The 16,110-nt window shown below is 42.7% G+C and overlaps 1 protein-coding gene across 5 annotated transcripts in view; it reads left to right on the top strand.

Annotated features, from left to right (window-relative positions):
- The window catches only part of rasgrf2a (Ras protein-specific guanine nucleotide-releasing factor 2a), a 31,439-nt gene extending 15,689 nt beyond the window's left edge, over positions 1–15,750 (top strand). Inside the window, exons 13-29 of one of the 5 annotated variants that reach the window (XM_048234645.1) lie at positions 1,772–1,854; positions 2,096–2,344; positions 3,119–3,211; positions 3,884–4,290; positions 6,226–6,357; positions 6,665–6,754; positions 6,998–7,104; positions 9,324–9,436; positions 10,074–10,134; positions 10,276–10,305; positions 10,706–10,809; positions 11,414–11,498; positions 11,833–12,030; positions 12,237–12,316; positions 12,425–12,542; positions 13,641–13,709; positions 13,871–15,750. In XM_048234645.1, the coding sequence (XP_048090602.1) occupies positions 1,772–1,854; positions 2,096–2,344; positions 3,119–3,211; positions 3,884–4,290; positions 6,226–6,357; positions 6,665–6,754; positions 6,998–7,104; positions 9,324–9,436; positions 10,074–10,134; positions 10,276–10,305; positions 10,706–10,809; positions 11,414–11,498; positions 11,833–12,030; positions 12,237–12,316; positions 12,425–12,542; positions 13,641–13,709; positions 13,871–13,966 (2,115 nt within the window). In that variant the 3' untranslated portion in view covers positions 13,967–15,750. Of the gene's footprint in view, positions 1–1,771; positions 1,855–2,095; positions 2,345–3,118; positions 3,212–3,883; positions 4,291–6,225; positions 6,358–6,664; positions 6,755–6,997; positions 7,105–9,323; positions 9,437–10,073; positions 10,135–10,272; positions 10,306–10,705; positions 10,810–11,413; positions 11,499–11,832; positions 12,031–12,236; positions 12,317–12,424; positions 12,543–13,640; positions 13,710–13,870 lie in introns of all 5 variants that reach the window. The other 4 variants (XM_048234644.1, XM_048234647.1, XM_048234646.1 and 1 more) reach the window with 4 other exon arrangements.
- The last annotated feature ends 360 nt before the right edge of the window (positions 15,751–16,110 follow it).

Here is a 16,110-nt window from a genome sequence, read left to right as displayed (position 1 = left end):
AGAAGATTCTGTGAGAAGTAACGTTTGTAGTCCTGTTCTGCAGTTGTGAGTGAAGCCCAAAGTTTCGGGCCTCAAGCCTATTTGTATTGGGGAGTTAAGGCCCCATGAGTCGGCTGAGTACCCACCTGTGTGAGTTGAAATATGTTGTGAAATATGAATGGAGACATTCCCCGGGCTGGACTGGGCTTTTTGTCTGTGGGAAAAAAGTACTGCAGAGTAGTTTGCATTTAAAAGGAGAAGGAAGGCATCTGGACTTTTCATTCATTCATTCACGGAAGTGTCATGCATGACTTCGATTTTATCGCTCTGAGAGACAGCCACACCCCATAATAAACCAGCACACACTTTCATGCACGCAAACACACACACACACACACACACACACACACACACACACACATGAACACACCACCTCAGCAGCCTTTGCATCACAACAACAGCCAGCCGTGTCCTGCCTCCACCACTTGCGGCTTCAGGGTTGGCCTTGACCCCCAGAGACTTGAGGCTTGTTTTCCTTCCCGCAGTCGGAGGTGTTTTCCAGTCCCCCCCCCCCCCCTCCTTCCATGCCAGCACTGTCCCCCAGTCCCCTCTCTCCACTTAACCCCACAGGGGATTTTCAGTGCAGTTGGCTTTTTATAGCCCCACACCACTCCCCTCAGGTCATGTGAGCCCACACTGTTATTATTATCTCTCTGGTGTATGCTGTTGTAGTGTTTTGTTTAAATGATGTTGACCAGGTTAGCGTCTTTCATTACAACACTGGTAGCTCAAGAATGGCTAAGATTTGAATTGCTCTGTTAAGGTTTACTGTAGGTCCTGGTCAAAGTAGTTGGTTCCCAGTTGATTCAGCTGACTGCACATTTTTATAAGGCCAGTTAGTTAAATGACCATACAACTTGGGTGAAGTCACTGAAAGCCTGAATGATGTGCAAGCCCTGTATCCCATAATATCCAATCCTCCATCAAAGACCACACAGTCAGAGGTAAGACGAGCATTATCGCCACTCACTATACATCCCTGTGGGCATATAGATCGCTATGTTCTTATGGAGAAGTGGAGCAGGCCTGTGGCTCTCAGTGTAACACACACACACACACACACACACACACACACACACACACACACACACACACACACACACACACACACACACACACACACACACACTCTGTAGTAAGGTTTTTGGAGCATCATAATCAGAGGCTTTTATTACTAGCTCCAGACAATGCTGAGGCTTTTCTGTGGCAGGGGGAGAGTGTCTGTTTGAAAAGAAGCCGAGGCTTCCTCCCAGGGGACTGAGGCGTGTCAGTAGGGTATCAGACTCGCTCGGAGCTCTCTCTGCCTCGCTCTTCTTCTGGCCTTATTGCATTCTGTCATATATGCAGTCAAAGGTCTCTGCAATATTTGTACAACACTCTTTGTCAATTTTTCAACACATCTGAAGGGAAAAGTAGTGAGGGCATAATGCTCTCAGGCACTCTGTTTCATATTTGAAAATAGATAAATAAATATATTGGCTTCAAAAATGTCTGATAACTTTAGGCACAGACATTTTGCTTGCTGTAAACCCTCAGTAGTGCAAATAGACAACTGCTGTGAAAAAAATAAAATAAAAATAGTAAGGTTGAAATGATGAAGAATGACAGAAAAGCATTGATAGTCATTTTATTTTTTATATATTTTGTTTTATCATGTTATTATGCTGAGTTCATTGTTGTTCATCGTCATCGTTGTTTTGTTTATTTTGTTTTCTCTGCTCTTCTCCTGTAGTGCATTGACAATATTCGCTGCAACGGCTTCATTACCAGCGTGTTTGAGGAGAACTCGAAAGTCACTGTGCCTCACATGATCAAGTAAGAGAGAGAGAGAATGTTCATGTTTCAGACTGGTCCAAAACGATTCAAATTCATCCATAAGCTTCAACACTACACACAATCATAGGGTTACTAGCAATGGTAACACTTATGTCACCCAAAAACTATGATAGATTGTTGATCATAAAACTCGCTTACAGATGTGAGTGGAAAAGAGATACCAACAACAGACCATACAACAACAGATTCTGTTTTGTCCCTTCTTTACGCTCTCTTGCAGGTCCGACGCACGGCTGCACAAGGACGATGTGGACATCTGCTTCAGCAAGACGCTCAACTCGTGCAAGGTGCCGCAGATCCGTTACGCCAGCGTGGAGCGGCTGCTGGAGAGGCTGACCGACCTGCGCTTCCTCTCCATCGACTTCCTCAACACCTTCCTGCACACCTACCGCCTCTTCACCACCGCCGCCGTTGTCATGGACAAGCTGGCCGACATCTACAAGAAGCCCTTCACCTCCATCCCCGTCAGGTCTGACTCAGGGCGCAGGCATAGCACAGGCTTGCAGGAATGCGGAGATACAAAACACCTGGAATAGAAAAGCGCAGGCTTGCAGGAATGCGGAGATACAAAACACCTGGAATAGAAAAGCGCAGGCTTGCAGGAATGCGGAGATACAAAACACCTGGAATAGAAAAGCACAGGCTAGCAGGAATGCGGAGATACAAAACACCTGGAATAGAAAAGCACAGGCTAGCAGGAATGCGGAGATACAAAACACCTGGAATAGAAAAGCACAGGCTAGCAGGAATCCGGAGATACAAAACACCACTAAAAACAGAGGACATAGCCAGCTTTTACTGACGTTGTGTCTTACAGTGTTCTTAGGTCAGGACTGTCTATATTTTTTAATTAACTGTTATCAGTTTTCTTGTCTTCAGTCTATTTTTTAATTATAAATCAGCACAGTTCTTGGATCAGGACATAGAACATACACGCAGTTACACACACACACACACACACACACACACACACCCATTCACACACACACACATTTTTTGCATTAATATCCAAACTTGACATGGCCAACTGTTGTTTGGAGGTCTTTTGCCCTAACAGCCTCATCCAGTCTCTTCAGTCTTGAAGCACACACACACACACACACACACACACACACACACACATCATGTGACCTGCCAACATGACCTCCAGTTAACATCTAACAAGCTCCCCCTAACCCTCACCCCCCCCCCCCCCACCTCCCCTCCATGTCTGTCCCATCCCCCCACTCACTGTCCCACACAGGGTCCAGTACCACTCATCCGACCGCCTGTCCATCACGTCCCTCTGTCCCGACTACAGCCTGAAGATCACAAGGCTTGCCATGGATCAGTCCAAGTAATGCTCCTTCCAGTCTCTCATCTGGTCTCCTCCTCACTCTCTCTCTCTCTCTCTCTCTCTCTCTCTGTTCACACCCTACTGTTCTTCTCCTTCATTTTCCTTTCTTCTCTCTCACTCCTGCGCTGTGATGACCAAGGGATTCATACGCTGGGAATCTTAGGCCTTTGAGTGCATTAAACAGGAAGCGTATTTGGTGACAACAAGAAAAGTAGAGAAATGGATGATGAGGTGCTGCTCATCTGACGTACTGGATCTGTCTGTTTATTTTTCTCTCTTATCTCTTTTTACCGCTCTCTATCTCTCTCTCACACACTCTCTCTCTCTTTCTCTATCTCTATCTCTCTCTCACACACTCTCTCTCTCTATCTCTATCTCTATCTCTCTCTCACACACTCTCTCTTTCTATCTCTCTCACACACTCTCTCTCTTTCTCTATCTCTTTCTCTCTCTCACTCACACTCTCTCTATCTCTCTCTCTCACACTCTCTCTCTCTTTCTCTATCTCTTTCTCTCTCTCACACACTCTCTCTCTTTCTCTATCTCTTTCTCTCTCTCACACTTTCTCTCTCTTTCTCTCTCTCACTCACACTCTCTCTTTCTATCTCTCTCACACTTTCTCTCTCTTTCTCTCTTTCACTCACATTCTTATTCTCTCTTACCCACATCCAGGTCCCTTGAGCTCTTCTTCGCCAACAATCAGGGCCCCTGGAGTGGCGACCACCACAACAGCAAGTCTCCCCGCCTGTCGCGCAAGTTCTCCTCCCCTCCACCGCTCTCCATCCCGTCGCGCACCTCCTCCCCGGTCCACTCGCGCAAGCTCTCCCTCAGCTCCCCCGTGGGCAGCAAGGGTGGCGCCCTGGACCTCACCATCACCACCTCCTCCGCCGGCAGCAGCCCCACGTCCCCCCACAACCCCCTGGTGTCGTCGCCGCCCCCCACCGCCACCAAGGCCCCCCTGGACCTCAGCCGCGGTCCCAGCTCTCCCGAGTTGGGCCCCAGTCCCCCAGAGGAGCCCACTGGGGATCTGCCTCGCATTGACGCCTTCTGCGGGAAGCTGAGGAGGAGCATCCGTCGAGGTGAGCCCCATAGCGTAGCACCACCTACTGTCAGTGATGGTGTACTGCGTGTAATGGCCCAGAAGATAGGTTCAATGTTATGAAAATGGGTTTCAAAAATATACAGCAGAAGATTATGGTGGCTGACTCTCCTCCTGGAGAAAAGTAAAAAATGCAGTTCCATTGTTTATGAGCATGCTGTGTTGTTTGTGTCATTCACAGGAAATGTAATGAAAATGTGTTTTGAATATAAATCATCTGTGAAGTCGTCACACCACCGGCACCTTACACCAAAATTGTAAATCATTATTCAGCCGTGGCAGACGTGACATCAGGATGTCGGGGAAATGTGTGAAACTATGCCACCTGGTGTTGAGGCTCAACACGGCACAACATGTAAAAGCGTTGTGGAACTAGTCTAAGGTCATAATTTGATTGCTGAATACAAAAGTAACTGCATTGAGGAGGTGTCTCGTTAAAAAGTGCTGTGCTGATCATGTTCCACATGTCGGTTTTATCACTATGAGGAGAATGGCACTATACTGTACAATCCAGCAGCCACTGACATAGTTTGTGTGGCTTAACCCAGAGCACCATAGCAGTGAGTGCTTCATCATACATACAACTGCTCCATCACTGATGAGGAGATCACTGCTGCCTGATGCTGTTGTTTGCTCTTGCTTCCTCCATCTGAATCCTCGAATCACCTAATGTTGCCGTGGAGACCACAGAGCTTCCTGTGACCTCTCACCCCTCCCCCGTAAGCGTAATTGGATCGTAACACCTCTCTTGGATGAAGGAGGTGTAGGATCTGATGTCGGATGTATGCAGCAGTGCAAAAAGAGAGACAGAGAGAGGGAATGAGAGAGAGAGAGAGAGACATTTATCAATCCAACCACAGCCAGGTAGCTATCTCATCTCATCTCATTTCATCTCATGTCACCTCATCTCTCCGCACACTCGGCGTGCCCTCTTCACCGAGAGGCTCTTCAGGAAGGGGCGCTCACATCCGTCCGAGAGGAAAATCACCCTCAATTATGAGTGGAGAGTCCTCCTCGTGCCGCGCGCGGGCCTTCAGATGTGGCCTTGAAGCGCCGTCCTCAGTACTCCCCTGAGAAGGCCTGAAGAGACACACGTGTGCTTCTTTCCCCCTCGGTGTCTCGCTCCTAATTGTTGGCAATGTGAGGGGATGTAAGGACATGGTAGAGTGTTTTAAGATGGCGGAGTTGCATAGTATGGAAGCAGTGAGATTTTCTGAACGTGAATGTGATAGTGAGATAGTGTATTTCGTAGCGGTTGCTGTTCTGGTGTTAAAACTGTGGTGACTCAGTTGAATTTTTTTGTTATTTGCTTGGCCTGAGTTTGGTTGCCATTGTTTTGAAGAGCATAATTGACATGCATAATTTATTACACATGCTTCAGTTTAATGAAATTCCAAGTGGAGCATAAACGACTCTTAGGATCATCACGGAAACCCCTCGGGTTAAAGTTGTGCACCAGACAAGTCACTGGGGACGGTAAAGCGCACAGACCCCATGGGAGGCTGACATTGCTGATATTTAAGAGCAAGTCTTCTCTTTAGTGTGTAAGATTGGACTGAAATGCTGAAGTAAATAAAAATGTTATACAATGTTACTGTTGGCTTTGTATTGGTCAGGAGCTTATTGTCATGTTGCCATAAACAGTTGTCTTCAAACAATTCTGGTAAACAATTTAAAAGCAGTCAAGTAAACAACTGATCACTAAATGGAAGGAGACTGATGATTTTGTCTTCCTGTAGCATTTTCATCTTAATATATGTTCTCTGAATCTCTAAATCTATGTTTCTGAACATACATTTCCCTCTCTTAGACATTGTTATGTGGGATACGCTGTCTGACTGTGTGTGTGTGTGTGTGTGTGTGTGTGTGTGTGTGTGTGTGTTTGTTTGTTTGTTTGTGTGTATCCTCTCCACAGCTGTTCTGGAGTCAGTGTCGCTGGATAAGTTCATCCCTGAGGCGGCCCCGACCCCCAGTGAGTCTGGAGATCTGTCGCCGTGCAGGTCGCCCGCCACCACCCCCAGACACATGCGCTACCGACAGCCCGGAGGTGTGTGTGCTCAGCGCTCTCAGTCACATAAACAAACATACAAAGAAACAGACAAACAAACAAAGCATTAGTAGCCAGTGGTAGAGATGCTCAAAGTAGCTTGAGCTTATCTAAGCCCTGTTTTTGTTGAATAGCCCATCCACGATTGTCTCTGCTTTGAGTATTGTGTGGTGTCTGTCTATCTTAGTAAAAGCAGGTGAGATATTCAGGGCTGATTGGTCCATGGCTATTGACACAATCAATCAATATCAATTTGCATTATGTGAATACTGAACTGACCTGATCACCACCCATCTTTTCTCTGCAGTTCAGTCCAATGACAACTCCCGCTGCACAATGTCACCAGCTTCTGCCTTTGCCATTGCCACGGCAGCCGCTGGACATAGCAGTCCTCAAGGTCAGAACTCAGAGGTTAAGGTCAAAGAAGTGATTCTATAAATCCCTTTATAAAACTGTCATGAAAAACATAGGACATTTCAGTATACAGTATATTTATACTTCAGCAATAGACTACAAATGTGATTTTGTAGTCTTTAAACTGTAAAGTAAGTAAGGTAAGAGGAGTTGACCTTCTAAATTAGCAAAAAGTAATATATCCTGACATCCTGACTCCCACCTTCCACTAACATGTCATCCACAGCTTTCAACACGCCGGAGAAGTCCTATGATAAAGAGTTCCTCATTCGCCGGGCAGCTACCAACCGAGTGCTCAACGTCTTACGTCACTGGGTCTCCAAACATTCCCAGGTATACTTGCACAAAAAAGCGATATTTTATAATTTATTATAGTGGATGGAATCCACTATCTTGAAATCTCCTGGCTGCTTCTTATTATTACAGTGCATGAAAATGCACTGTACTGTTCTTCCTAGGCTTCTTCTTCTTCTTCTACCGTTTAACGTAGAAACTTCATTCAAACTATGTTACGTAGGTCTTACTTAGGACATCTGGGCTTTGCATTTTTCATCTTTGTAACTTTTATACTTTTTAAACTATTAATTCAAAACTATTCAAAATTTCCCCATAGACTTAACATTGGGCTGATGACATCACAATGGGGCTGTTAAGCAATTAGATCTATCTATCTATCTATCTATCTATCTATCTATCTATTAGAATCCTAGGCCAGGTGGCCAGGCCACCTGCACCAACTATATTAAATCTCATCTACCTAGCAAAAAATTTAACCATTTAAACTATCCACCTATTTAACTGTTCAGTCATTCCAACTATATTAAACCTCATCTACCTAGCAAATAATTTAACCTTTTAAACTATCCACCTATTTAACTGTTCAGTCATTCCAACTATATTAAACCTCATCTACCTAGTTCAGTCAATCCAACTATATTAAACCTCATCATGTTGGTTTCCAATTAGCACATCATCTGTTTTAACAATATATTTCACATCATATGTTTTGCATTTTCATGCACTGGTAATTCCTTGGAATTACGTTTTCTAGTTATTATTATAACCTTTTCTTTTTACCTTTTCAAGAATGAATTCGACTCTAACCGCTTAACGTACAGACATGTTGAAATAGCCGTTCTGAAGGTCTGGAGTGGGGCAAGAGAGTTGTTATTTCAGAAATTTTTAAAAGTTTATACTTTTTGAGAAATAGGGGATTAAAAATGTTAAAAAGCTCATTTTTCCCCTATAGACTTGAATGGCTGTGATGTCATAATGGCCTAAAGCCAGCTGCGCTCGTTAAGCTCCCAGAATAGTTCCCGGGCTAATCAGAACACTGACACAGGTGTCACCTGTGAATCCAACTGTCTCAGCTTCTAATGCATACAATGTGGCGCTCCCCAAAACTACACATCCTGTTTAAGTGTTTCCCATGTGTCAAAATAAAAGTCACAGCCATATCTCATGCTTTGCGCATTATATCTCAAGAAAGGCTTGACGCATATGCTTCAAATTTGGTAGAAGTGTTTGTATGGACTCAAAGATGAAGTGAGTTGATGTTGGAGGTCAAGTCCATGAATACTCTGAGCATGATATCTCAAGAATGCCTTGACATACATGCCTGAAATTTGGTATGAGTGTTTGTATGGACTCAAAGATGAAGTGAATTGATGTTGGAGGTCAAAGGTCAAATGTCAAGGTCAAAAACACCTTGAGTGTTATATCTCAAGAACTTCTTGACACACAAGGTTTTTTGGTACGAGGGTTTGTATGAACTCAAAGATTAAGTTATTCAATGTTTTTTTTTCAGGAATCTCCCCACCAACATTAAGCCAGCAGCTTTCCATCCACTATTGTAATTCCTCTGGCATTACATTTCTGGTTGATTACATTATCTGAGTTGATTACATTATCGATGGCTTTACTTGACATTAGCAGTACTAGAGTTTGTTGTAATGGGGACAGTTGGCTGACCCCTTCCACTTGAGTGGCTGTGACAGCCTTGTCCTATTCAGGCTGATCAGCATGGACAGACCCGACAGGCTCTGAAATGTCACAAGGCACCCTTGGGTGTGAGCTTTTAGCTGCCGCTGGCAAAGCTGGTCCCCAGCAGTGTTGTTATGATAGGATTGGGTAGAAGGGCACAAGGGGTTCAGCAAACTAAAAAAAAAAGATTCTCTGTAGAGGAAGATGTTTGTAGGCCTGTTGAAGTTCTTCAAGAAGCACTTGAAGAACTTTGTATGATGTACGATGTGTCGGACCTCAATTGTCAGGTGGCAATGTTACCGCTCCTCCACTACGCTCATTTGTCTTTAGAAAGAGTGTATAAATATTGTGATAAATATAACTTTTTCTATGATCTGTTTCCTTCCAAGTTAGTACTTCTACTTCTTTATTTCGTGAGATGTGAGAGAAGACTGTACAACTAGCTAGTAAATATGTTAAAAAAAACATACCCCACTGTATTGCTGTAAGTTACTTAGATAGTTCTGGAGAATATTACTGTATAATGCATTTAGTGTAATATTATTGTATGTAATGTTTGGCTATGGCAGGACTTTGAGATGAATGGAGAGCTGAAGTCCGGAGTGATCTGTCTTCTGGAGGAGGTTCTGAGGGATCCAGACCTTCTGCCTCAAGAGAAGAAAGCCACCACCAACATCCTAAGGTATAAGTATAAGTATATATACTCTTTTGATCCCGTGAGGAATTTTGGTGGAGCAGTGAGGGGTTAGGTGCCTTGCTCAAGGGCACTTCAGCCGTGCCTACTGGTCGGAGCTCGAACCGGCAACCCTCCGGTTACAAGTCTTAAGCTCTAACCAGTAGGCCACGGCTGCCCACAAGGTAGAGCCGATCCCAGCCAAAGAAGCCTGGCTCACTGCACCCTTAAAGGAATAACTTTAAAAATAATAAGCTAACTTTTTGGAAAATAACCTTATTTCCGCTCTGCCCCAGTGTAGATACCCTTCTCTTCTCTGTGTGTTCCCTGTCTGACACCATTAGCCTTGCTTAGCATAATTCACTGGAAATTAGCCTATAGCTCTCTTTTAGCTGAAGGCTACCTATAGGCTGGTCTAACCTGCCTCCAGAGAGTAATGCTAAGCTAGGCTGTCCTGTACATAGTGTCAGGCATGAAGCCTAAGGCCAAGCTGTTGTATGCAATTGAAATATGTAGCATAAAAATGTACTATTAATTGCATTACACTCTATATGATCTCTTTATCTTTAATATAGTACACAATGAAGCATAACTATATACCATAATGTAAATGTGTGTACGTGTGTTTTTTAATTGCTTGCTCTAGTGCCCTTTCCCAAGATGACCAGGACGATTCACAGCTGAAGATTGAGGACATTCTCCAAATGGTATGTCTTCACCTTTTTCATGATCAGATCCCATCTCAACCTAGTCCGTCTCTGCAATGTAATGGACTTGTGCCGGTGTTATTTAAGGGAAAAAAGCATTAATTTTAGCTAATATCTGTCTGTCCTTCAACTGTGAAGCAGAAAAGCTGTCCCCTGCTTCACTTCATCCTGGTAAGACCTACCCTCCGGTAAACAGCCTTGTGTGGTGACCATGGTAACAGACCTCAGGCTCCGTGCTGTTGCTGAATAGCTTTGTGATTGTATGTGTGTGTTTTAGTTTAGTTAGGCTTGCTCAATAAGAGGTGTATCCGTCTGTACAATGCTATCGTGGCACTGTCTGCCTACTGATGTCATGTAGTTTGTAGTTTGAGCAGTGTGCATGTAAGTCAGTTCAGTTCAGTATCTAAAGTCAAATAAAAAATTAAGAATGTCTTAGTGTTTGCATATAATGTATTGGTGAATTGTGTGATCAGTTTAGTAACCATGTCATGTCATATCATTGCTCATAAAGAAAACTAAAACAGCACAAATTTGATCAACGCACTTTTCTTTTGTGTGTGTTTCCTTTCAGACTGAGTGTCCAAAGGCTGAATGCTTTGAGTCATTATCAGCCATGGAGTTGGCCGAACAGATCACCTTACTGGACCACATCGTGTTCAGGAGCATCCCTTACGAGTACGTACCATGCACCGGTCGTGCAAAGACAGGTGTGCAGTTCAGCTGTGCACATGCACATACACCGTGGCTCACACCCCATAGGAGGAGGACCCCATGTGGCATGAGCGGAGCAGTCCCAAGTGTGCCTGAAAGGAAAGACAGCTCCCAGAAAAGCCCTGTTAGCTTTTGCTATTTTGCTCAGTCATGACCACTCTGGGTGGAGCGTGCACTGGTAGTCAGGGGAGAGAGATATTTCATTGGTCTGTGTACAGAACGTGTAATGATGCAATTTGTCAGACGTCAGGGATCATTCTGGAGTCAAATGGAAAGGCGGAAATGAAGCAGGCTTTTGCGTCATGATGAGCCACAAACATTTTAATTAAGCTATCTTCATTATTCTTGTGAAGGACATTTATATTGATTTGATAGTGTTTGCTCTGATCCTTAATAGAGACAATAACCGTAGTAGAAGAGAACTATCACTGCATTTTGAAACGTCCAATGTGCTGTTTTATCTGTTTGACGTCAAGAGGCTGTTGTAATTAAATGAGGCCCCACTGATCAACAGTTTTGCAAAAACAAATTGTATGAGTCATTCTCAGTACATTTTGTGTTTTCACAGAGAGTTCCTTGGCCAGGGATGGATGAAGGTGGACAAAAACGAGCGGACTCCGTACATCATGAAGACCAGCCAGCACTTCAATGATGTACGTTTCAGCCCCTCACTCTTGTCTTCACACATTTTTTGTACGTAGCTTTTAAACATGTATACAATTGGTCCTTGTCACTTTGTTCTTCTCTGAGAAAGACATACAAAACTGCATTTAGCACAAAATAATAGTTTGCATTTATAGATATTTATTCTGATCCTGATTTTTTTAAAGTTACAGTACAAGAAATATCCACCATTAATTGTAAAACATGCTAGGTGATGATGATAGTAGTTAGTGTTTTGGTGACACTGCGTCATTAAATGAAACATGGTTATCTTCCTGTTTTTTTTTTTTTTTTTTTTTTGTATTTTTTATTCTCCTCCATTAGATGAGTAACCTGGTGGCGTCTCAAATCATGACCCACACTGACGTGGGCTCCAGGGCCAGCTCCATTGAGAAGTGGCTGGCTGTGGCTGATATTTGCCGTTGCCTGAACAACTACAACGGCGTCCTGGAGATCACCTCCGCCCTGAACCGCAGCGCCATCTACAGGCTGAAGAAGACATGGACCAAAGTGTGCAAGCAGGTGGGGGACTGGGGGGCTGTTTTTAACAGTTTCTTGTGCTGCTCACCTGTTTTGTGTGTGTGTGTGTGTGTGTGTGTGTGTGTGTGAATACCCTACGATTATTCATTTATCACAAGCTGAACATGATGTAAAATATAAAAGATGATTTAAACTAGACTGGATGTTTTATGTTTCACTTAACTCACGTGGAACCATTTGTCTCACAGACCAAAGCACTCATGGACAGGTTACAGAAGACTGTGTCATCTGAGGGAAGGTTTAAGAATCTCAGGGAGACCCTGAAAAAGTAAGCTTAAGCCACAGGCCCCACCAGACATGTAACAGCGCTGACATTGGCTTCTGTCTAATGACTGTCTGACCCATGTGTCCCCCCCACCCCCCAACCCCTCCACAGTTGCAACCCTCCCTGTGTGCCCTACCTAGGCATGTACCTCACAGACCTGGCTTTCATCGAAGAGGGCACGCCCAACTTCACAGAGGAGGGCCTGGTCAACTTCTCCAAAATGAGGATGGTAATGGCATGTTTGTATGAAGGGTTTGTAAGATGATGTAGATGCTGTGTTTCTCTGTCTCCCAGTCCCTGTGAGAAATATTCTGTCCTTTATTCACCTCCTTGTGCACTTTTAGTAGACTGGGATTATCTGTTCAGTCTCTTAAATGTGTTTCAGTGCCTTAACCAGTTACAAATCTGGGCTGATATAGACCTTGTTTTTAAACAAAAGTGAACTTGTAGATTTGGTGTCATTACTACTTACTCTTTATATATGTATACATGTATATAAACATCATTAATAAGTGTATCGTAAACATGCTAATTACCAACCATTTTGTTCGAAAATTCCAAAACAACAATGTTTTTTAATACTTCAAAATAACATTTGCTAAATGAACCTTAAATTTTTCAGTAGCCATAGGTGTGTAGATTTAAACAAAATCTAGTTTGGTTCTTACTGGAGCTTTTACTGCCTGAAATATCAGATTTTGCTTACCACGCTCGGAGTTTAGTGCTGGGCTGGTGGGTGCTTATTCCCAACTTTTCTTACAGCACATCAACGGTTAGCCCCGAGAATTCTCGTCAGCAATTCAAAATTCCACTAGAGCTCCAAGCGGATTTGTACAAGCAGCCTTACAACACTGTTTACAGCTCTTTGAGTCACGATAAAATGTCATTTTTGGTACATAGCTAATTTAGATGAACATATGGTGTGGGTGCTTGCGTTTCTTTAGGAATCCGCCGTCTTGGTTTGTATAGAAATGAATTGGACATATGTGATGGTTGGTAATATGTCAAGTTCCTATATAAAGAGTGTGCAGCTTCTCTAGCTTTAATTTAATACAATTTAATCATTTGAAATGATCTAAATTTGATTACCTCCTGGCCAGCACCTCTACTTCATTACAGCCTCCTCCATTGAGTCTGGCAGGTAAGGAAGGGTCATTACAGCATGTTTGTGGGTCAGGCATAAACCTTACCACAAGCAGTGTGTATTCTTGTTGTTAGTAAAAAATGGTTGTAGGGACGTAGCACATACTTCCTCCTGGCCTCTTGTAGCCCACGGGACTGATCAAATTTAGATTTCAATTCCTATGGTCTGTTATTGATCCCACAGATATCCCACATCATACGAGAGATCCGGCAGTTCCAGCAGACACCTTACAGGATAGAGCACCAACCAAAGGTAATGTGGAAATGACATTTAGTTATTTATTTGTTTGTTTTTTAGATGGATTGATGGATGGATGTTTGTTTTTGTGCTGTGAAATGGACAAGAAGGATGTTCCATGTTCCAAATGAATTAATCGTAATATTGTCAGTTTGACCTTGTGTGGTCTCTCTTAGGTCACTCAGTTCCTGCTTGACAAGACCCTGGTGATGGACGAGGACACGCTCTATGAACTTTCCCTGAAGATTGAACCCAGGATACCGCCTGCGTGAAATCACACAACAGACCCTGTTTACAAGAAACAAACAAACAACACATGTAAAAACATAGAAGATATTTGGCTCTTCTGGAAATGCAGGACAAAATCAATGGAAGGGAACAGTCTGTCCATCCTGAAGATGTATTCATGATTCTTGTAAAGCCACACACAGGAATCCTCAGTATATTTTTTAGCAGTTGTTCACCAACATTTGGATTAATTCCATCCATTCTAAAAGGATTTGACCAAATCAAATTATTGCCATTGAATGGTAAAGAAATCAGGTCAGTTAAGTGCCTTCTGTAAATATTGTATGTACAGTCTGAGAAATCTTGTAGATAATTATTGGAAAGCAGGTTTTATACAATATTGGACATTTAAAAAGACAGATGAAATGAATTCAGTGTAAAATGTAAGTTTTTATCGCTGTGCTTTGCCATGAAAAACCAGCATGTGCAAGTTTATGCTTATGCTATAGGGATCATTGGCTTACTATGAGCTTCCTTTGGGTCTAACGGTGTTTACAATCCTTAGAGGACTGGGTCTGTGTAAACGATCAGTGAAAACACAAGTCTGAATGGCAGAAAGACTAGTATCCAAAAGTATTTCTCAAGAGTTTTTTTCCCCTACATTTGAGGACTGTTGCCCTGCATGTCCTTGACATGTCCGACCTGGAGGACGGAAAGACTTTTTCAATTTTTGTAAGAAACGTTCCCTATTGAATCAACAGAAAGGCTTTGTGGTCTAGGCATAAATATGTGTTTTTTTCCCCGAGATTGGATAACTGATGGTTAACCCACTAATTGCCTGTTGACTGTCACGAGGAAGAACAACACTTTCCACTTTATTTGACAGACACAGACACAATGCTCACTCAAACAATGTTTGTTTAACCAGATAGAAGTTAGGCTTTTCCATTATTCCCACAATGCCCTGTTCCATATTAAAGTCTGTGTCTGTGTGTGTCTGGGCCCGAATGAAATTGCCACAGGCTGTTGATGACACCTGTTTCATTCATCTACTGATCCGTAGCAGTAGCGCATGTTAAGCACCTGTTGTTTGAATTTTCATTTATTTATGTGAGCGTGTTAGCTGTACGGACTGTGTAAACTTTGTAAATATAGATGCTGTATACTTCTTAAAAGTCCTTCTTAAACAGACTAAATGCTGCTAATGGGTGAAAACAAGTGAATTTAAGTAATTTTTTATTAATATTATCTAAAAATATCTGTTCTGGATCTGTTGTCTGTCTTTGTTAATGACTTTGGTTCACTGGGAACGTGTGAAGCAGTCAGTCTGTGCGCAGCTCTGATACAGCCAAAACCTTTGAGCTAAGTGGGACTTGGTTGAAGACTAATATTGCATGGTTGATATTGGGAGTGGCCACATGTTTGTTAAAAGTATTGTTATATTCTGTAGTTTTATTTCTGTGCGTATTTATAACATGGTTTGGTTTGACATTTTTTCCATTGTATTGAGTATTTAATTAATCAGTTATAGATTTGTTTGACTATTTTGCATTGATACAGTAGGATATTCTATTCATTACCTTGTTTATGTATTCATGTGCATGTGGTCTGCTGCCAGTTTTATGTTGATGGTACTAAGCCATGGACTGTTTCTCCTCTTCTTCCGTCACACAGACACGGTCTGCATGCAGAGACTCGTGCTACATCCTCAACCTCAATGGGAGTCTGCTTTTGTACATTCTTCTATACAACAGTAGTCATAATAGAATGGCACCTTGAAGGGATTTAACATTTATTTTTAATGTGAAATAAAAGTATTTGTCTTCTCTTTTTTATTTTGCCTTGTTCTTTTTCCCCTGTTAATGTCATGTATATGCTGTCCAACATATTGTAAGCAATTTGGAAAATCTGTTTCAGCAACAGCATGCACACAACCCAGCAGACACAATCCAGCAACTTTGTGTCCAAACTAGTGCTGTTGTTGTATAATTGTACAAGTTGTTGAGAAATATCTTTGAAATAGTTCCAAGAATTTGCAAAAGCAATTCATTATGTATACCTGGGATTCCTGTCTTTAATTACTTACTTTACTTAGTTTAGGGACAGGGATCGCACTGTGCTGAGCCTTAACAGTAGCAGTGTGGCTAACGGAGCCCCTGGTCACCTGAGCTTCTGGACCAACTGCCCA

This window comes from Alosa alosa, chromosome 23 (genome assembly GCF_017589495.1).
Source record: "Alosa alosa isolate M-15738 ecotype Scorff River chromosome 23, AALO_Geno_1.1, whole genome shotgun sequence".
NCBI lineage: Eukaryota > Metazoa > Chordata > Actinopteri > Clupeiformes > Clupeidae > Alosa > Alosa alosa.
Note: the sequence above shows the minus strand (reverse complement) of the source record. Positions and strands in the feature narration are given on the sequence as shown.